Here is a 17,664-nt window from a genome sequence, read left to right as displayed (position 1 = left end):
TATCTTGAAGAAAGCTCTAGACCAAGTCTCTGGCTTTGTCTTTATCAGAGATGCATGTGCGCCAGGATCATAGTTCTTAAGCTCGTCCATGTTGTAGTTGAACATACCAGGAGTGTAGCTCCTTGTAATAAACCAGAAGAACCTTTGTAACCTTAGATCTTTTCCACCTTTCCTCCAGTTCTCGTATATATGGCGACAACACTGTCTATGCTCAGCTTCTGGAAGGAGGGTATGAACTGCCTTCGCTAATCCTTACAGAAAAAAAAAAGAAATCAGAAACAAGAATCAAACATTCATTGAGTACGTATCATGAAAGCAAGATGTTTACCTTTTGTTTGTCAGACATTATAACAAAGCCGTTCGCATCTTCCAATCCCAAATCCAAGGCCAAACGCTTCACAAACCAATCCCAGTTTGTATCCTTCTCTATCTCCACTACAGCCCAAGCAATAGGGACAATCCTATTGTCTCCATCTCTTCCAACCGCAGCCAAAACTGTCCCTTGATGTCCCATTTCAAAAAGGCTTCATCTAAGCCAATAACAGGCCTACAAGTCTTCTTCCATGCTTCCTTTTGTGCTTGGAAACACATATAGAGCCTGTAGAACCTCTGCTTGCTTCCAACTGTGGCTCCTGGTATGGTCTCAATGTCCATGGTTGATCCAGGAGTGCTCCTCAATATCTCTGCTTGGTAATCCCAGATTTTATCAAAAGGCTCCTCATGGGTTTTCCTCCTTTCTTTCATCACCTTCGTCTTGGCCTTAATGCATGAGCTTTCTAAAACTTCCTTCTTATACTCCCTCAAGATCTCAGCCTGTATCTCCTTTGCTTTGAGCTTAGGATTCAGCCTTAACCTCTCAGCAAATAGACTTGCAATTGCTGACCTCTTAAGTATCTTGGAATATCCTGTCCTCTCACACTTATGGTCATTGACGTATGTCTTTACCATCAACTTCTATTTCCTCCTATCATACGAATAATAGACCATCCAGGGACATGGAGCCTCATCATCTCTCATCTCAGCGGCACATTTTGCCCCCATCTTCAAGCTACTGGATCTGTAGTACTTGATGTTGTATCTGGTTTTCAGGGTATACCTGAGACAAGCATGTTTGAAGTCCTCAGCATCTGAAAATGTCTTGCCTAGCTGAAGGAGCTCCTCTGGATCAGTGTCTTCTCTGTAAGCTTGCGCAGGTATCATCTCCTCTTCATTCTCATCATCTGATGACACATGATCAAGGATTTTATCATCATCATCCCCTTCGTCTTCATCAACCTCATAGTCATCATTTTTTGCTTTATCACCAAAATAAAGACTCAAATCTGTACAACCAACTTCCTCAATGCCAGCAATACCGTTCTCATCTTCCCTACCATCATCACCTATATCCCCAAATTCATCTTCTTCATTTACCACAATCTGGAGAAATTCTTCTCTGTCATCACCATCATCACCTAGACTCTTCTCCGAGTTTACCTTCTGCTTCTTCGATTGTCTAGGAGACACAGGCGACCCACCATATGAAGTTCCCCGCCTTGTCTTCTTCGCAACTGCTGATGCCAACATCTCAGACTCTGGCCATTCTTCTCTTTCTTCACCAGAAGGAGCCACATTTACCTTCTGCTTCTTCGTAACTCTAGGAGACAGAGTTGAACCACGCCTTGTGGCCTTCTCCGGAGATGGCGACCCATATGAAGTTCCCCACCTCGTGGTCTTCTCCGGAGATGACGCAGGCGACCCATATGAAGTTCCCCGCCTTGTTTTCGACGCCTTCGACGCCTCTGTAGATACCAACATCGATATCCCTTCAACGCTTTTACGAATCCTCGATCTCTCCAGCGATGGCAAACTCACAGAAGCATCGCGTTCTCCACCCTTCTTCGACTCTTGAACCGCTTCGTCACTCCCGTAATCGAAATTCCTCATCGCTCCGAAAATCATTACCTCCCTTCCATTCCTTGTGAACTTCGTCTTTACCATCTCCTCACATCACAAGAAAAATCCCCAAATCGATTTGAGAAATTAGGGTTACGTCCAAACACGGGTTTCGTTTTGTTTGATTTCAATCAAACACATCTTTTGATCAATAAAAATAAACATGTGTGGTAATCTTCCGAAAAGTCCACTAGCTCAGTGGCAAAACCCCCTAAGGACCACGAGTGCACGGGTTCGAGTCCAGCCAACAACAATTTTAATTAAGCAAAACGACGTCGTCTTGAGATTTTGTCTTTAACAAAACAATTGGATGAAACGACGTAGTTTCACTAAACGGCAGTAATTAACGGTGAGTTAACACTGTCTTAACTGTCGGTTAACGGTGTGTTAATCTGGTAAGTCAACCGTAAGTTTGTGAATAAACTAAAAAAGTCAACAAAAGATCTAGGTTTTATTGGTCAGGCTCGAGTACAGGTTTCTTTTGGCAATTTCCGCAAAGCTCAGTGTTTTTTTGGCCGATTTCTTAATATCTATCTCAAACAACTTGATTTTCCTGAGTGTCTTGGTGGCTCGTTGCAATCTTTTGTCTATACTTCCAAAGTGATTGATATATTAAATGAATAGCAGAATAATAGGGCAACTGAATAGTTTTTAGAATGAACTCAATGATAAAGTTTCTGTGGTACAATTATAAAATGTTAAAATTTTATTTTTAGTCAATCAGTTATGCTTTTTAGTTATATTTTCATTTTTTCTATATAAATTATGATAATAAACATAGTATAACTACATATATATATATACAGTATACTATTATAATTTATAAATGTTTAAGCCATCTAAAAACATTATAGGTACCGGATTAGTCTTTTTAGGCGTTGAGTCATCGTTTGTTTAGTGCCTCGATCTGCCTAATTGCATATTTGCATGAACATAAAATTACAAATGAAATAATAAACAGAAACTTTTGCAATGATACCACTAAAACAGAACAATAAGATTAAGCAACCCAATGAAGTCAAACATGACCAGCAGAAAAATGGATGAGAAACAAATCAATATACATTTTAACCACATAATCTTTGTTCAAAGAACATGACAGTGACAAGCCAACAAAAAAAAAGTTATAGGTGTTGTATTAAATTGACTAATTAAGTTGAACTAAACTTGGGACATATGAGCAAACACGAGGATAACAATATTTGTATAGAGAACTCTTGACGTGCACTTCTATCAAGGATCCATCTACTCGAACGATGTAAGCTACGTTCCTAGTATGATCCATCAAACCTTCTTTGTCTTTACTAAAAACAACAGCAACTTTCTTCTCCACGTCAATGAAGAAACTCAGATGTGTAAACGGAAAGTGAAAGTCAGCGATGTTCACGTGTAAGAACACCTTGCTGCTCCACAAGACCTTGTCGGGCTCAATCTTAGTCGTAACCCAAATCTCCATCAATGTACCCAACCGCTGAAACAAAATCGCAACCTGCTCGTCTCTAACACTAGATAGAGCGAGAGTACTTTTAGTATCTCATACAAACGGCGGCAGAGGCAAAGGGGCCCCAAAACAGAGTGAACAACAACCTTCTTCTCTTGAAGCCTTGTTTTTAGCAAACCAGTACGTGTTTCCTTCGATAGAGACGTGACGGTCATAATCTAGAATTCAGTCTAGAGTGACATCATCAAGAACCGTCCATGAACGAGAGTTAAAGTCGTAGATACTGTACTCAGCGAAAGTAACAGCGGTAGGAGGAGCATCGTAAACAAAATGGTTCAAGATTGTGTAATCGACAAAGCTCAAGATTTTGTGGGAGTTGGTGCTCTTGTCGTATCCCAGAGCATAAATATACCTGTTCAACCTGTCGGAGTTATGTATGGGGTTGATCCACTGGCTCTGTCCCCAATAAGGGTTCCAAACGAGTAGCCTAGTGTTGTCATTAGAGATGCATATATCGATTTGATCTGAACCGTCTAGGTTAATAAGTGTGCCTACTTCACGCATGAACGCGTCGGCGTTCTCGTCAAAATTGACGCTGACCAAAAGCATCTCGTAATCCATCATCAAGACCAACGTAAACTCGTCCTTTGCTGCTGCTAATTTTGCTTGACGAGCAAGGTGCTTTGTTGTGAAGCTGCTGTCTTTAGATAAGGCGTTCCACGTTTTGCAAGTTAGTCGGACACGTTTTAGATCTGTCATCGGGAGTCGACAGAGAACATCCTCCGCCAAATCCTGTGGGAGATCCGCCATCGTCTCCTTTGCTTGACCAAGGTGCTTCTTCGTCATGATGAGAAACCCTTTTTTCTTTCTTTTTGACTCTGTTAATATATTTCCTTTCTTCGTCATAACCAATGAAATTCTTAACAAATATTTCGATAATAACAAATTTCCTTTTTATAGCAAAAAAAAAACACTTTCCTTTTATGTTTTTTTCTTTTCTTTAGAAAAGGATTGAAAATTCAAAACACTACCCATTCCTCTACGATATATGACAAGCTGAAAATATAAACGAACAAAAAGAAAATTAATAAAATAATACGGATAATCTTAAAAAGTGTTTTGCATGTCCATCAATAAGAACTTCTTATGGACTCAGAATAAATTAGTAATAAATATAGTGATTTGATAGGTTTAGAACTTTTATTAATCTAATTTAATTTTTTTTCATCCAATGGTAGAACTTCATTCTTAAATTTTTTTTTTTTAATACTGGTCCAACTACTAATTCTATACTCTGTAATTATGAACCAAGGCAAAACATTTTCAAAACAAATACTAGTAGACTCTGTAATGAAAGATTCACGATGAAACTTTATGAACCAAGACAAAACCTTTTTCATATAAACTGAGATACAATACTATTAGTAGACTCTGCACACTATCCCTGTGTGTTTTGACGAAAGAGTTCTATGTAACCACATCCATCACAACAACTTAACTCATATGTTCGTTCCTAGCCATATGATCTAAGTAACAGCTTATGAGTAATGTGGTTAGAAGGTTTACCAGGACTGGGACGTAGAAGCAACATGTTTAAGTCCTTCATCAAGCTTGTAGAGAATCTGATCCTGTAAATCAGTAACTAAGTTCCCCAAGTTCTTGAACTGTGCATCATAACCACCCTCCACTCCAGACTCAACAGCATACTTCTCAACTCTGAACAAAACAACACACACAAAATAATTCAAAGTAAATTCAAAAATTGCAATCACCATCAAGCACAAACAAAGAAGCACGATTACATACTCTATCTCGATATGAGCAGGTTCTTTTCCACCCTCATCTACAGCATCAACAAGCTTAACAGATTGCTTACAAAGTTCATTAGTAATGGATTATAAATCACTAGAAAAAGTCTTCAATAATAGTTCCCCTATCCAACCGATTTCACCGTCCAATATGGGACAAATAGTGAATTACCGTTACTTAAACCTCAACCTGTATTCTCCAATAGTCTCTTCTTCCTCCAATGAAGCCGACCCTTAGAAAGCCTCGGAGATAAGATCTCAATGGAGGATAATGAAGGAGACCAACGTGGTGTTGATGAAAGCTCCAAGCAGTTGTGAATTTTTTTTTTTCATTTCTCCTATCAAAATGAAAGATCAAAATGAATTAAAGGTGAATCAAGATCATCTCCAAACATCATCTCCGTTGGAGATCTCCACAGAACCGCCGACGAAGAGATAGACCATTCCACAGCACCGACGATGAAGAGATAGACCAACCGACGACGAAGAAACCGATCAATCTTCATCTCCATGGGAGATTTACACATAATCAACAAATTCGTTGAGAGAGACCAAGGGAGGAGAAAGAGTTCGACAATATCGAAGAGAGAGAGAGAGACGAAACCGAGAAAAGAAGAGCAAATTTTTTTTGCCCTCTAGTGTGAAACTGACGGCCCAATGAGAAGCTGCCACTTATGGGGTTTTAACCATTTTTTAAACCCTATATTTGGCACCGGTTCTAAGATAATTAGACATTTTTGATTTAATTTTATCTGTCTTTTGCTTAAGAACCTTCACTTAAACCTCCCAATGGAGGTGGTCTTATTTTCTATCAATTTTATCTCTGGAAGAAAAAAATTATCTTGCTTTTGCTTTTTAGGATTTATATATATTATTAGTTAATCATTTCCTTTACATACCATACACAGTATACACAATATATTTTTCATTACCTATCTTTCATAATTTATACTTGAAGTTTTTCCCCTGCATGCTGTCATAATTTTTTATATTATTTATTAATAAACAAATTTATTTATTTTTGTTTATCATTCTATTTTTGTTTTAAAATAAAATATCATTGGAGTAGAATTTTATTCTATTGTATAGTAGTAACTCTATCTGGATGAACTATACGAGAATGAAAATGAATGGTTGTTTTTTCTTGAATAATTTTGTTCTTTAATTCTCTAAAAAAAAAAAGAATGAGGAAAAATTATTATTTCTTGTAAATAGTATTTTTTTAAGATCGTTAAAAAATGTATTATTTCTATAGTTTCATACCCATAGTAAACTCTAACCGCATATAATATGATACTGTGATAAAACTAATGGGCCTGAAATACAGGCCCAAAAGTATAATTTGTAACACCACGCGCGTATATCTTATCGCCGACGCCTCCTCTTCAACTCCTCTCAATCTCTCAAAATTCAAAATCAGTCGAGTTCCGTTCCTCCAGCTCCGCATCGATCTAGGGTTTCTGTTTAAAACAGGCGAAGATAGAATAATCCGCAACAATGGTGAGACATTCTATGTTTCACGATATCCCAATTTCGATACCCTAATCCATACATACTCTGTTCTGGTGCTTGTGTTGTTTCTGATTGGATTACTGTGTGATCAGGGAGGTGAAGGAGAGGATCTAGAGCCGCTCTTCGATTATCATCGCGTTCAGCCATCGAATTTCGTTTGCATTGACGGTGAGTTTCAGTTTTAATTGATTTTGGCGAGGATAAAAGTGGTTGAATCCTTCTTCTCGGTTTGAAAATATTGCAGACGATGATGATTCTGATGTCTCAGAGGTTCCTGTTAAGAAGAGATCAAAAACTTCTCACACAGTAAGGACTGATCTTTATTATTTGCTTCCTCGCTGAGCTGAAAAAAAACTGTTCTTTGTTTGATTTATAGTAAATCTTTGTACGGCTGAGTCAAAATTAGACATTTGTTTTGTTTTTCTGAAACATTAAGATTTGTTTTTTTTATATATAGGTTGTAAAGAAAGATGAAGATGTGAAAGTGATTGAAATAGCGTGTGATGACGATTGGTTGCCTCCACCGCCAAAGGTTGTCTTCGATAAAAGCAAAGAGTCCGGTGAAGATTCTACCATTAAAGCTTTGAGGTAGTTTGTTTCCCTTGTTGCTATTAGAAGCTGGACACTGCTAACTTTTATTTGTTGATGCGCCCACCCAGTGAGTCCCTTATACTTTGATTCTTAAGTTCTGAATTGAAATATGCAAAATGTAGGTCGAAGAAGATGGAGCTTATGTCATTCACGAAAACTGCAGTAGATGTGATGCAGGAAGCACAGGAGTCTGCTAAAAAAGAAGCTCAAGTATCGCTCAAAACATCCTCAGAGGCTACTCCTGCTCAGGCACTACCAGGGCCGCCTATTAATGACAGAGCCAAGATTGTCATTACGATACAGGACAAAGATGGACAGAAGCAATTCCGGGTGTTTGCGGTAAGTTTCTTCTCACTGCTTGCAACTTATTAGCCAACCTTCCATCAGTTAAAATAGGTTACTATCTGAACTTTGTATGTGTGAATAAGTTAGACATAAGTGTTGGGTGTTACATCACCCGAAAGCATGAAGTGTCTCAGGGTGTTATAAGCTTAGGTTATGGATCTTCTAAACCCTATTTTATCTTTGCTTTCATCTAAGAAAAGAGAGAGTAATATCATGTTCATATCGATGAGTCATCACAACACACATAATGGATTCTGCTTGATATTTTTCATGTACGATGAGCAGCATATTATGCTTTCTTTATTTGGGTTAGCTTCTAATCTATACTGATGTTGATTGGTATGTTACCATTTTCATGTAGGACGAGAAGTTCGAGCGTGTTTTCAAAATGTATACGGATAAAGAAAAGCTCGACCCGCAAAATCTTGTATTTACTTTTGACGGTGACAAGATTGATCCATCGACCACTCCTTCTAACCTCGAGATGGAGGACGGTGATATGATTGAAGTACACACCAAAAAGAGATGACAAAACAGGTAACCGATATAGAAGTACGCCCTCATCTTTTGTTGTGATCTGTTTGGTGAAAAGCTCAAGTTAGGATCTAATTGTGGACTCTGTTCTGAAGCTTTTAGCAAAGTGAACTCACGTCTGCCAAATCTGGAATGTCAGTCAATCCGTTCATCTTTACCAGAGTTTGTACATCAACATGGGACATGGAAAGGGATCTCTGCTAAAGACTCTGGTCTTGTATCTGTGGACCTTTTGTCATTTGTTTTCCGAATTCTTCTTTTTCACGGTTAGATTCAGCATACTTTTGTTACTTATTAGTGTCCAGTATATAGCTAAACCAAAACCATTCTGATACTAACCATACCGAAGAAACCCAATCTAAACCGAATTGAAGCAAACCGAGCTGGAAAAAGAAAAAAAGTGTTTTCTACAATTCAAGTCTTGATACCGAAATCAAAAGTAATTCAGATTTGGCGTATTCATTTTTAAAATCCTTAGGAACTGACGAACACTGGACGGTGTCAACGGATGATCCGGTGATAAAGTACCAAACATTGCTGATCCGGTAATGAAGTAAATATCCTGTTTGGTCTGTTTGACACGTGGCGTCCAGTTATTAGTTAGGAAAAGGTAAGCTTAGAGATTGGTGATGGGTCGACGCTGTCACATACGTCCGTGGCTTCCCCATATCTATCACGTGCATATGGATAACGTAATCACCAATTCGTAGGTCCCACAGTAAACCTACGTGTCTTATCCACGTCATCATAACAAATTAAAAAAATAAAAAACCGAACCACACGGATTTTTATCAGATAGGAAGTTTCTTAAACAGAGAAAGCTGTGTCACGAATCTCTCACATAACTCTACGCTTCTCGTCTTACCGGTAAGTTTGGTAGGCCTTATGAACTATTTTCGATCTGTGATCTTTGCCTAACGTTTTGCATTAAATTTGATATTTTGATGAAACAGGGACGAATCTTCTCATAAGTTATGGATATTTTCAAGAATCCAAAGAATTTTGTGTAAAAAAATAATAATTGAGAGATGGAAAGATTATGTGAGGTTTGCAAAGCGTATAGAGCAGTGGTTTATTGTATAGCAGATGCAGCGAGTCTGTGTCTAACATGTGATGCAAAGGTTCATTCAGCTAATGCACTCTCAGGGAGACATTTACGCACGCTTTTATGCGGTTTTTGTAAGAATCAGCCTTGTGTCGTCCGATGTTTGGATCACAAGATGTTTCTTTGTAACGGATGTAATGAAAAGATTCATGGTGTTGTCTCCTCTAAGCATGTTAGACACGATGTGAGGTGTTATACGGGTTGTCCTTCTGCCAAAGATTTCGCGGTTATGTGGGGTTTTCGAGTTATGGATAATGATGTTTCGTTGGAGAAATCTTTCGCGATGGCTAAACCTAAGGTTTGATGCTTGTTTTTGTATATATTTTTGAGGCTTTTTAGATGAATATATATCTGTATGTGGATGTACCGATGATTTTGATGGTTTTTAGGTGCAAAGAGAAGCTGGTTTTGTCTTGGAACAAATTCTTGAATTGGAGAAGCTTCAGCTCAGGGAAGAGAATAAGGTTTTGCCCTTGACAGAACATGCTGATCCATTTCCACTAGAGCTTCCAAAGAAATCTGAAGAATGCTTAGTAGATCTTCCTCAGACCGGAAAAGATCTGATTGTTGACTTTTCACACTTGTCCTCGTCTTCCACACTTGGTGATTCCTTTTGGGAATGCAAAAGCCCATTTAATAAGAACAATCAGGTTTTGGTTAAAATATCATACATTTGATGTAGTATGAGATACATAGTGCTTACATGGTCAACCTCTGTTTCTACAGTTGTGGCATCAAAACCTACAAGACATTGGAGTTTGTGAAGATACAGCTTGTGATGACGATGACTTCCACATACCTGACATTGATCTCACTTTTCAAAACTTTGAAGAACTTTTTGGAGCTGATCCAGATCCAACAACAGACAATTATAAATTGTGTGAGGTAAGAAAAATTTTCCATCTACTATAGAGTCTTGTTTTGATTATTCTTGTTATAACCTAAGGTCTCTCTACCTTTGATGTGTTCAGATGAACACCTTTTCTTCACCTTCATCCAAACCAGCTTCATCATCTCTTTCATTCTCAAGATCCAATGGTGGAGGAAGCAGCAAAACGCATTACTCTCACAATCACTCAGAGGAAGCAATCTCTATTTGTTCCCCTTTCTCTAACAATGTACGTCAAAAGGCTATCTCAAGGCTTAAGGAGAAGAAGAGAGCAAGAACGTAAGTATTTATTTACAGACTATCTTCCAATTTCATGGTATACAAAATATATTTTAACTTCTCATAATGTTAAGTTACATTTTCTGGATTCAGGGAGGAGAAACAAGTTTAGTATGGTCTCAAAAAGAAACAGAAGATGAACACGGAACGTGTTACCTACTCCATCACCATGCTTTTGTTTTGTAAATAAAGACACTAATCTAGCTGCTCATCTACTTTACGTGATTCAGTTTCCTTTGCATGCAACTGTAAGTTAAGCTAAGATCTTGTTAATCATTTGCTTTCATCATCCAATTTGTAATCACTGGTTTGCACCAAATTTCACCAGAAATTAACATTATTAGTAATATTAAATCAAAAGGTTACTTAACAGACAATGAGATTGACATTTGTGTTACCAGAACCATAATTGTTGTTGTGATGAAAGTTGACAAGACTACTAAATAGTTGTGAACTTGTGATAAATAAGCAAAATCCTTTTTTAGTTTTTTTTGTTTGTTTGATATATTAGCGAATTAAATGTAAAAAAATAATTCTTAGTTTGCTTAAGTTCCACTATTCTGCAAGTTTTGTGTGTAAAAACACAATCTTGTCCCTCAAATAATCTTAAAAATGAAGCAATTAGTTGAAAACAAATCAAATCTCTAACTATTACTGGGCCTGGTTAGTAGTATTTCAAGTTACTGTCATTGTCAAAAAGAACACATTTCTCTTATTATCTACATCCAATTTTTTGTTTTTATCATCAGTTGAACTGAATCAATTATGACTCTCGGTACATAAGAGCATGATTAACCCGAGCTCTTAATTTGATTTGACATTTTTTTTATTTTTTTTTTACACTTAATTTTCGATTAAAAACCGATTCTTATATCTTTTATTTAAGAAACAGTTATTAACTTTTCTTAGTTAAAAGTTAAGAAACAGTTCTTAGCCGAAACTAAGAACCCATCCTAAGAGCCCGGATTAATCATGGTCTAACCAATCCTACAACGCGAAACATAAATAAACATTTAACCACTTGACTTAAATCACTTCCTCTTACAGTGGTATAACCGTAATAATAGATTAAGACTCTTTCTGTTAATTACTTATAACAACCAATACATTTTTTTCCTTATTAAATAAATTAATTATAAATGCGAAAATCCTTGCACATAGTTTCCCTCCAACTTTCTCCGTGTATATAAATACTCTTTAGCCTTTCTTTCTCGAGAAACTTTCTACCTCTCTCTCTCTAGCAAGAAAGTTTCCTCTCAATTTTCTCGGTAGTTCTTCAGCTTCTCTACTCCAGGTAAAATTTTTTCTCGGATTTTCTTTTTGATATCTTTATTTTGTTCGTATGAATCTGATAATCCTTCTCGAAAGCTACATCTGATTTCTTTCTTTTTCTTTCCGGCGATTGCGAAACAGAACCGCCGCAATTTTCATCGGCGAACAATGGAAAACGAAATCGCGCCGTTTACTTACAGCGGCAGCTCCGCCGGGATGATGAACTCTCACGGAGAATCGTCCGGTGGCGTCGTCGCGCCTTCACGCTTCCGCGACCAGCTCTACCACTCCAGCCGCAGCGTTATGGTGAACCGAGAGGCCTTGTGTTACACGCGCCTCCACGAGGCGTCTCTCGAAGCGGAAGTGCTCCGTCTGGAGAACGCCGAGCTCCGATCGCTGAATCTCCACCTCAAGAAAGAGCTCGACCAGCTCATCCGATCCTCTCTCCGCAACCGCTACGACATGGCTCCTCCGCTTCGGATGCTTTCCATCGGAGGGAATAACGAGAATCAGAACCCCGCGGGGGATCGGGATCGAGATGGTGACGTCAGCGATGTGAGTCCAACGAGCGTGATTGGGAATGAGGATGTGAACCGCTCTTCGCTGCCGAAGAGCATCTCCGTTAGATCCAGCGGTTACTCTAAGGCGAGCCAAGGAGGTGGTGGTGTCTCTCAGTCTCGTGGAGCCATACCTAAGCCTGCGACTTGTGGTCAACAACTCACTACCACGGTAACTATCTCTTTATTTGTTTTCTTGATTACTGTGAGAATTAGAGTTTGATTATTGGAATCAATTTGGGATCATGAGACTAGAGACTTGATTGATTAGCTGTTTAATTTCAGCTTTGCATACACTCTGCATTCTTTGGATGATTTATCTCTGCTTGTCATTTTTATACACTAAAGATGTATATGAATGGAAATGCAGCAAAAGGTATATGTGCGAGGAGGGAAGAAAGAAGAAGAGGAAGAGGAGGAGATAGAAGTGGAGGTGTATAACCAAGGGATGACAAAGACAGAGCTCTGCAACAAGTGGCAAGAGGCCCATATGGTGACCACTGCCAGTTCGCTCACGGTATTAAAGAACTACGCCCGGTGATCCGCCATCCTCGTTACAAGACTGAGGTTTGCAGAATGGTTCTTGCTGGTGATATCTGTCCTTATGGCCACCGTTGCCACTTCCGCCACTCACTATCTGACCAAGAGAAGCTTACGGCTGCTGGTTGCACACCCAACAACAAGTCCTCCGTCAAGGTGGTCAAATGACCAAAGGTAAATGACAAAAGAAGGTTTGAATCGTATACATGTAACTGAACAGTATAGAGATATTGATAGCTATTCAAATAGCGTTATTGGTAAAAAAGGCGAATAATGTGCAGCAAGTGTGTTTGACATTTTGTTTCTCGATTATTTCCGAGACTTGCGATCCGAGAGAAACAGTTTTCGGTTAGTCAGATGATTGTTTTGGTAATACATACTAGAAGATTTTAGTCTGTTTGGTTGTGTGTAATACTGAAATAGCTTCGCTAATGTCCGCAAAACAGAGGTTGTTTGGTTAAGAAATTCCGTACGAGGGATTAAATGTCTAGTTCGTGTCTATCTTAGATAGATTTAAAACCAATTCTCTCAAATATCTTTTATTAATTTTTGTCACCAAAAACGTTTCAAAATAAAATGACTAAAATATGTAATATTAAAGATACAAAAAGATTTATATACTCCTTGTTTTATAAATATATATAAATATAAATAATTATTTAAATAAATAATAGAGAAATATAATTTTTTTTGTAGTTTTAAATACATGTTTTCCTATTCGAATTATTTATAAACTTATTTTCAAAAAAAAATTTGAAATCGAAATGCTTTTTGAAACTATTTTAAAAAATATTTTGAAATTTTTAATATATATATTTTTTAAAAAAAATTAAACACATCCCTAAGATTCACTCCTTAACTCTTAACTCTAAGTTTAGATTAAGTGATTAACCAACAGGTATAAATATACATTTACCATTTAATAAATTTTTTTGACTATTTTTCTTTCTTTGAGATTCTTTTGGCGAAAAAACTTAAAATCGTAATTATAAAAAAATTCTCTAGATTTAATCAGTGTACTAGATCATGATCCGCGCGCCCGTGCAGGTTTTATTTTTGTTTGTATTTGTCCAATTCCTTTTTTTTGTTTAAAGAACAATATTTAAACTGTGTTTTGTATTATTAGTTTTTCATCGGTATATTAGAGATATAACCGTGCAGTGAAAAGACTAACATAATACACAGTAATACGATTTGGATCAAAATAACTGTGTATTATAGATGTTCAGTGAAACACTAACCTAATAGTAACCAATACAATTTGGATTAACATATCAGTATATTATAAACATAGACATAAGGTGAAAATACTAATCTAACATTAACGAAAACGATATAGACTAACATCTCTGAAGTCATCATTATTATTATAATAAAATAATTGTAATAATAAACTAGAAAAACAAACAAAAGTGATTTTTTTTAAAAAAAAATTAATTAATAGATTAACTCCATGCGGATATATAAATGTTTTAATTGATAGATATAACATTTTGTTTGTTTAAGTAATGTAAATAGAAGTGTACTAATCGAAAAAAATAATAATAGTTTAAGTTTTTTTATTAATAGAATAGTATTTTCAATGTGTATGCTGGAATTATAAGTAATAAAGAAACAAAATGTGTTTGGTTAAAAAATTAAGTGCAATCATATAATTGTTTTTTTTAATAGAATAGATGGCAATCTAACTATTATGATCCATAAAGCAAAAATTTATTGTAATCCACAAGTCCATATCAAAACAATAAGCCCATAAGTAACATCATTAGTCCAGGAAAAGAAATAATAAAAACGGTTTTGTTTTATTTTTCCTTTTCTTACTTTATTTTATTCTACGGACATAAACGTGTCTTTTTTTTTGGAAGCATAACAAAAAAAAAATTTCTTTCTTCATCGATTCAAGTTTAACCGTCAAAACTTCTCCTCCTTATATCCTGGATATACTCTTCATCATCATCTAGCAACCCACGCGCAAAACATGCCTCTTTATAGCTAGGATATAGAACAATATTAAATGTCTTCATGTCGTCATAACAGGTAAGACCTCTAACAACGTTCAGCAACACTCGCAGATAATAAGAATTCTCTGGATTCCGTGGAGCATAATTTATTCTGCCTATGCTGAATCCATTTTTTCGCTTACTGAACTTCTTTTTCGTTTTATCATAAGTATAGAAGTTCGGAATTTGAGCATAAGTATGAGTTCTTGCAAATTCATCAACTTTACACAAATCAAACCATGCCAAAAACATGGTATGTGTGATAAGCTTACGATTCACGACTTCTTCAATCTTATCTTTGCCTTTGAAAAAAACAGTCTGTTTTCCAGGAAGATGGAATTGAAGCTTCTCAACTGATGTAGATCGATAATGTTTTGGGAATGCAAAAGTTCGCCATGAAGCTTCACAAGAAGAAACATATCTGCAACAAACACAAACGATTATAATGTTATAGGATAGGGCATAATAAATTAAAACCGAGTTTCAATTAACATTTAGGAATTCAGATACCTGCAATCAAAAAAATCTTGGAATTCATTTTTCTTCTTCTCAACGTTAGCTTCTCCATTACTGACACCATTAGATTCACCACAACCTGATGGTTCCACAACGACAGTGACACGATCACTACCCTTGTTGATGTACTTAAATAAGTATTTGATAGAGCCTGTTTGGTTGCACCACTCCACATTTATATGAGCTCTGTATAGAAGAGAGAGTTTCTTGTTGTAGGGGATCACAAATCTGTTATCACATTTCACGCCATTCTTCATTACAAAATTATCAGACTGCTCTTGCCTTCTATAAACAGGGAAACCTTCTTTAGTTACCGTAGTCTTCTCAGCATAAGATTTTGGATACAACTTAGAACATTTACCATTCTCCATACATGGTGCATTCCTATTAGCGTGACCACACGGTCCGTGAATCATCATATCTTTAATAACACCATACAGCTTGGCAACTGCTCCATCATTTGGCTTTAAACTACCCACTAAATGATAGTTTTCACCATGAATCTGAAACATTTGTGGTCCACAGCCCTTTTGAGCAGCTCTTTCACAGTTTCCACCAATCGATGTAAAAGAAAAAACCATGTTGTAAGGTCTTGTGTTTTTCTGGAAATGCTTGCTCAGTGGGTCATCTCCAGTAAGCAATCTTGTAATTATTTCGGGGGGTTCCTTTAGTAGCGGCAACTGAACCTGTCCTTGCATACAACACAGCGAAAAGATGGGCTTGCGTGTCTTTCGACTTTTATTAATACGTTCTCCAAACCACATTATAGCTCCACAATTACTGCAAGTATAGGTAGGATCACCGTCATCTATATAACCTATAAAGGAAGATCAAAATATAAGAAATGTTAATTAGTTTGTAGGAAAAAAATCTTTGTTAGCTTTTACAGGAAGAAAGAGATTTTAGTACCTAATTCTTTACAACTGGTTTGCTTAGCACATGAGTTTCTACCAGTAAAAGCCATTTGTAGTAAAGCTTCCATCCTGCTTAAAACTGAGTGCTTGCGTTCTGCTTCAGTCTTCTTGACATTGTGATCATCATAATTTTCAGTCTCTGAATCAACCTCAGACTCAGAATCAGTATTCTCAGGGGTGATACAGTCAAAGTACTGATCTTCATTCACATAATGAGAGCCTTGATAAACACAAATATGACAAGAAAGATTATATAGTTTAGAAATTTATAATAATATACTATGTAAATAGAATTTATATATTTCTCACCTTCAATAGCAAAACTGTCATCTTCTTCTGATTCTTCTTCTTTGTCCGTCGTTTCACCAGGTGATGGATTTGATCTTCTCATGTTATCATTGACTTTTCTTGGTCTTTTATTGATAACCTGAGTTCCATTTTCTTGTTCTAACGAAATATTGGTGATGTCATTGAAAACAGTCCTGCTTCTCTTTCTAGGATCTATTGAATCAGCATGCCTTACAGTAGTCAATCCTGATTTACAACTCTGGTTTGCTAGTAAAGATAGAATCAATGTGTCAGTCCTCGAAAAATAGTATGAATCAAAGAACTTGAGATAGTTATCAAAACATTTGGTTTAACAAATAAATGAAATGTATTCTCAACGCACTTGACTTTGGTTGTGAATATGTATGTCTCTTTAAGTTCAGCTGCAGCACTACCAATAATAGATTGAGCAACAGAGTCAAGCATCATTACTGTGCATGAATCGCTATCATCTTTAACAAACAAATGAAGTTTGTACCTAAAAATACAAAATACATTTTTAGTATTCAAAATACTTACTGCTGTAAATTAACTTAAAGACAAACAACATAAAATGCTCTGTCACTTACTTTGGAGAGACATCAGGTGTAATCCCACGACATATGTCACAGTAGAAAACTGGTTTCTGGCTGGGATTTGACATTACAGAACCAGCAATAGCAAGTTTAGGAACTTGCTTAGTAATACGTCGGTTGTGTCGGTTTTGGTTACAACCAAAGTAGAACCAACCCCAATCAGTGTCTATTGACTCAATAGAACAAATGATTTTGCAACTCTCAACCTGGCAAATTAAACACACGCAGAATTAGATTAGAGATACAATATATTTAAAACAATCAAAGAATTGGAATCATTTGCAATTTACATCAGTAGCGTCCAATATCTCAGAAATTGCTCTAACAGGAATCTCATCCCAATCTTGTTTTTGTTTCTTGGCAAGTTTCTTTTCCTCTCTTTTCTCAATAAGAGCCAGAGGAAGATCATTCGACAAAATCCTAACATGGATGTTTTAATATATGATTAGACTTATATAAGTACAAATAAATAAAGGCTCTAGCATCATAAAATAGTAATATGAACTTACTTTTCTTTCAATTCA

The 17,664-nt window shown here is 36.6% G+C and overlaps 3 protein-coding genes and 1 pseudogene across 4 annotated transcripts; 3 read left to right on the top strand and 1 right to left on the bottom strand.

Annotated features, from left to right (window-relative positions):
* Nucleotides 1-3,601: 3,601 nt before the first annotated feature.
* On the bottom strand, nucleotides 3,602-4,222 carry LOC106297980 (putative F-box protein At3g23420). Its single transcript, XM_013734095.1, has one exon. It carries the CDS (start codon nucleotides 4,220-4,222, stop codon nucleotides 3,602-3,604), a length of 621 nt encoding a protein of 206 aa, XP_013589549.1.
* Nucleotides 4,223-6,571: 2,349 nt separating this feature from the next.
* Nucleotides 6,572-8,500, top strand: LOC106301050. Of its 2 annotated transcripts, none has more exons than XM_013737355.1 (7): nucleotides 6,572-6,684; nucleotides 6,789-6,864; nucleotides 6,941-7,002; nucleotides 7,154-7,284; nucleotides 7,410-7,626; nucleotides 7,994-8,169; nucleotides 8,269-8,500. In XM_013737355.1, exons 1-6 carry the CDS (start codon nucleotides 6,682-6,684, stop codon nucleotides 8,159-8,161), a joined length of 657 nt encoding a protein of 218 aa, XP_013592809.1. In that variant the 5' UTR covers nucleotides 6,572-6,681; the 3' UTR covers nucleotides 8,162-8,169; nucleotides 8,269-8,500. The 2 variants fall into 2 exon arrangements, with proteins under 2 accessions (XP_013592809.1, XP_013592808.1); XM_013737354.1 differs by having other exon boundaries at nucleotides 6,573-6,684; nucleotides 8,262-8,500.
* Nucleotides 8,501-8,927: 427 nt separating this feature from the next.
* On the top strand, nucleotides 8,928-10,779 carry LOC106301049 (putative zinc finger protein At1g68190). Its single transcript, XM_013737353.1, has 6 exons — nucleotides 8,928-9,033; nucleotides 9,120-9,569; nucleotides 9,661-9,921; nucleotides 9,998-10,156; nucleotides 10,243-10,439; nucleotides 10,533-10,779. The coding sequence occupies exons 2-6, from the start codon at nucleotides 9,195-9,197 to the stop codon at nucleotides 10,549-10,551; spliced, it is 1,011 nt and encodes a 336-aa protein (XP_013592807.1). The 5' UTR covers nucleotides 8,928-9,033; nucleotides 9,120-9,194; the 3' UTR covers nucleotides 10,552-10,779.
* An 810-nt stretch (nucleotides 10,780-11,589) lies between these two features.
* On the top strand, nucleotides 11,590-13,155 carry LOC106299369 (annotated as a pseudogene).
* Nucleotides 13,156-17,664: the final 4,509 nt, after the last annotated feature.

Source organism: Brassica oleracea, chromosome C6 (genome assembly GCF_000695525.1).
Source record: "Brassica oleracea var. oleracea cultivar TO1000 chromosome C6, BOL, whole genome shotgun sequence".
In the NCBI taxonomy this organism is placed as follows: Eukaryota; Viridiplantae; Streptophyta; class Magnoliopsida; order Brassicales; family Brassicaceae; genus Brassica; species Brassica oleracea.
This window is presented reverse-complemented; position numbering and strand designations above follow the sequence as displayed.

Bases quoted from the DNA above. Each gene is read 5' to 3' on its own strand.
- LOC106297980 (XM_013734095.1), bottom strand. From the start codon at position 4,222: ATGACGAAGAAGCACCTTGGTCAAGCAAAGGAGACGATGGCGGATCTC.
- LOC106301050 (XM_013737355.1), top strand. The intron at 7,285-7,409 runs GTAGTTTGTTTC...TGCAAAATGTAG, and splicing joins TCTACCATTAAAGCTTTGAG to GTCGAAGAAGATGGAGCTTA. The intron at 7,627-7,993 runs GTAAGTTTCTTC...ATTTTCATGTAG, and splicing joins AGCAATTCCGGGTGTTTGCG to GACGAGAAGTTCGAGCGTGT.
- LOC106301049 (XM_013737353.1), top strand. From the start codon at position 9,195: ATGGAAAGATTATGTGAGGTTTGCAAAGCGTATAGAGCAGTGGTTTAT. The intron at 9,570-9,660 runs GTTTGATGCTTG...GATGGTTTTTAG, and splicing joins TCGCGATGGCTAAACCTAAG to GTGCAAAGAGAAGCTGGTTT. The intron at 9,922-9,997 runs GTTTTGGTTAAA...CTGTTTCTACAG, and splicing joins CATTTAATAAGAACAATCAG to TTGTGGCATCAAAACCTACA.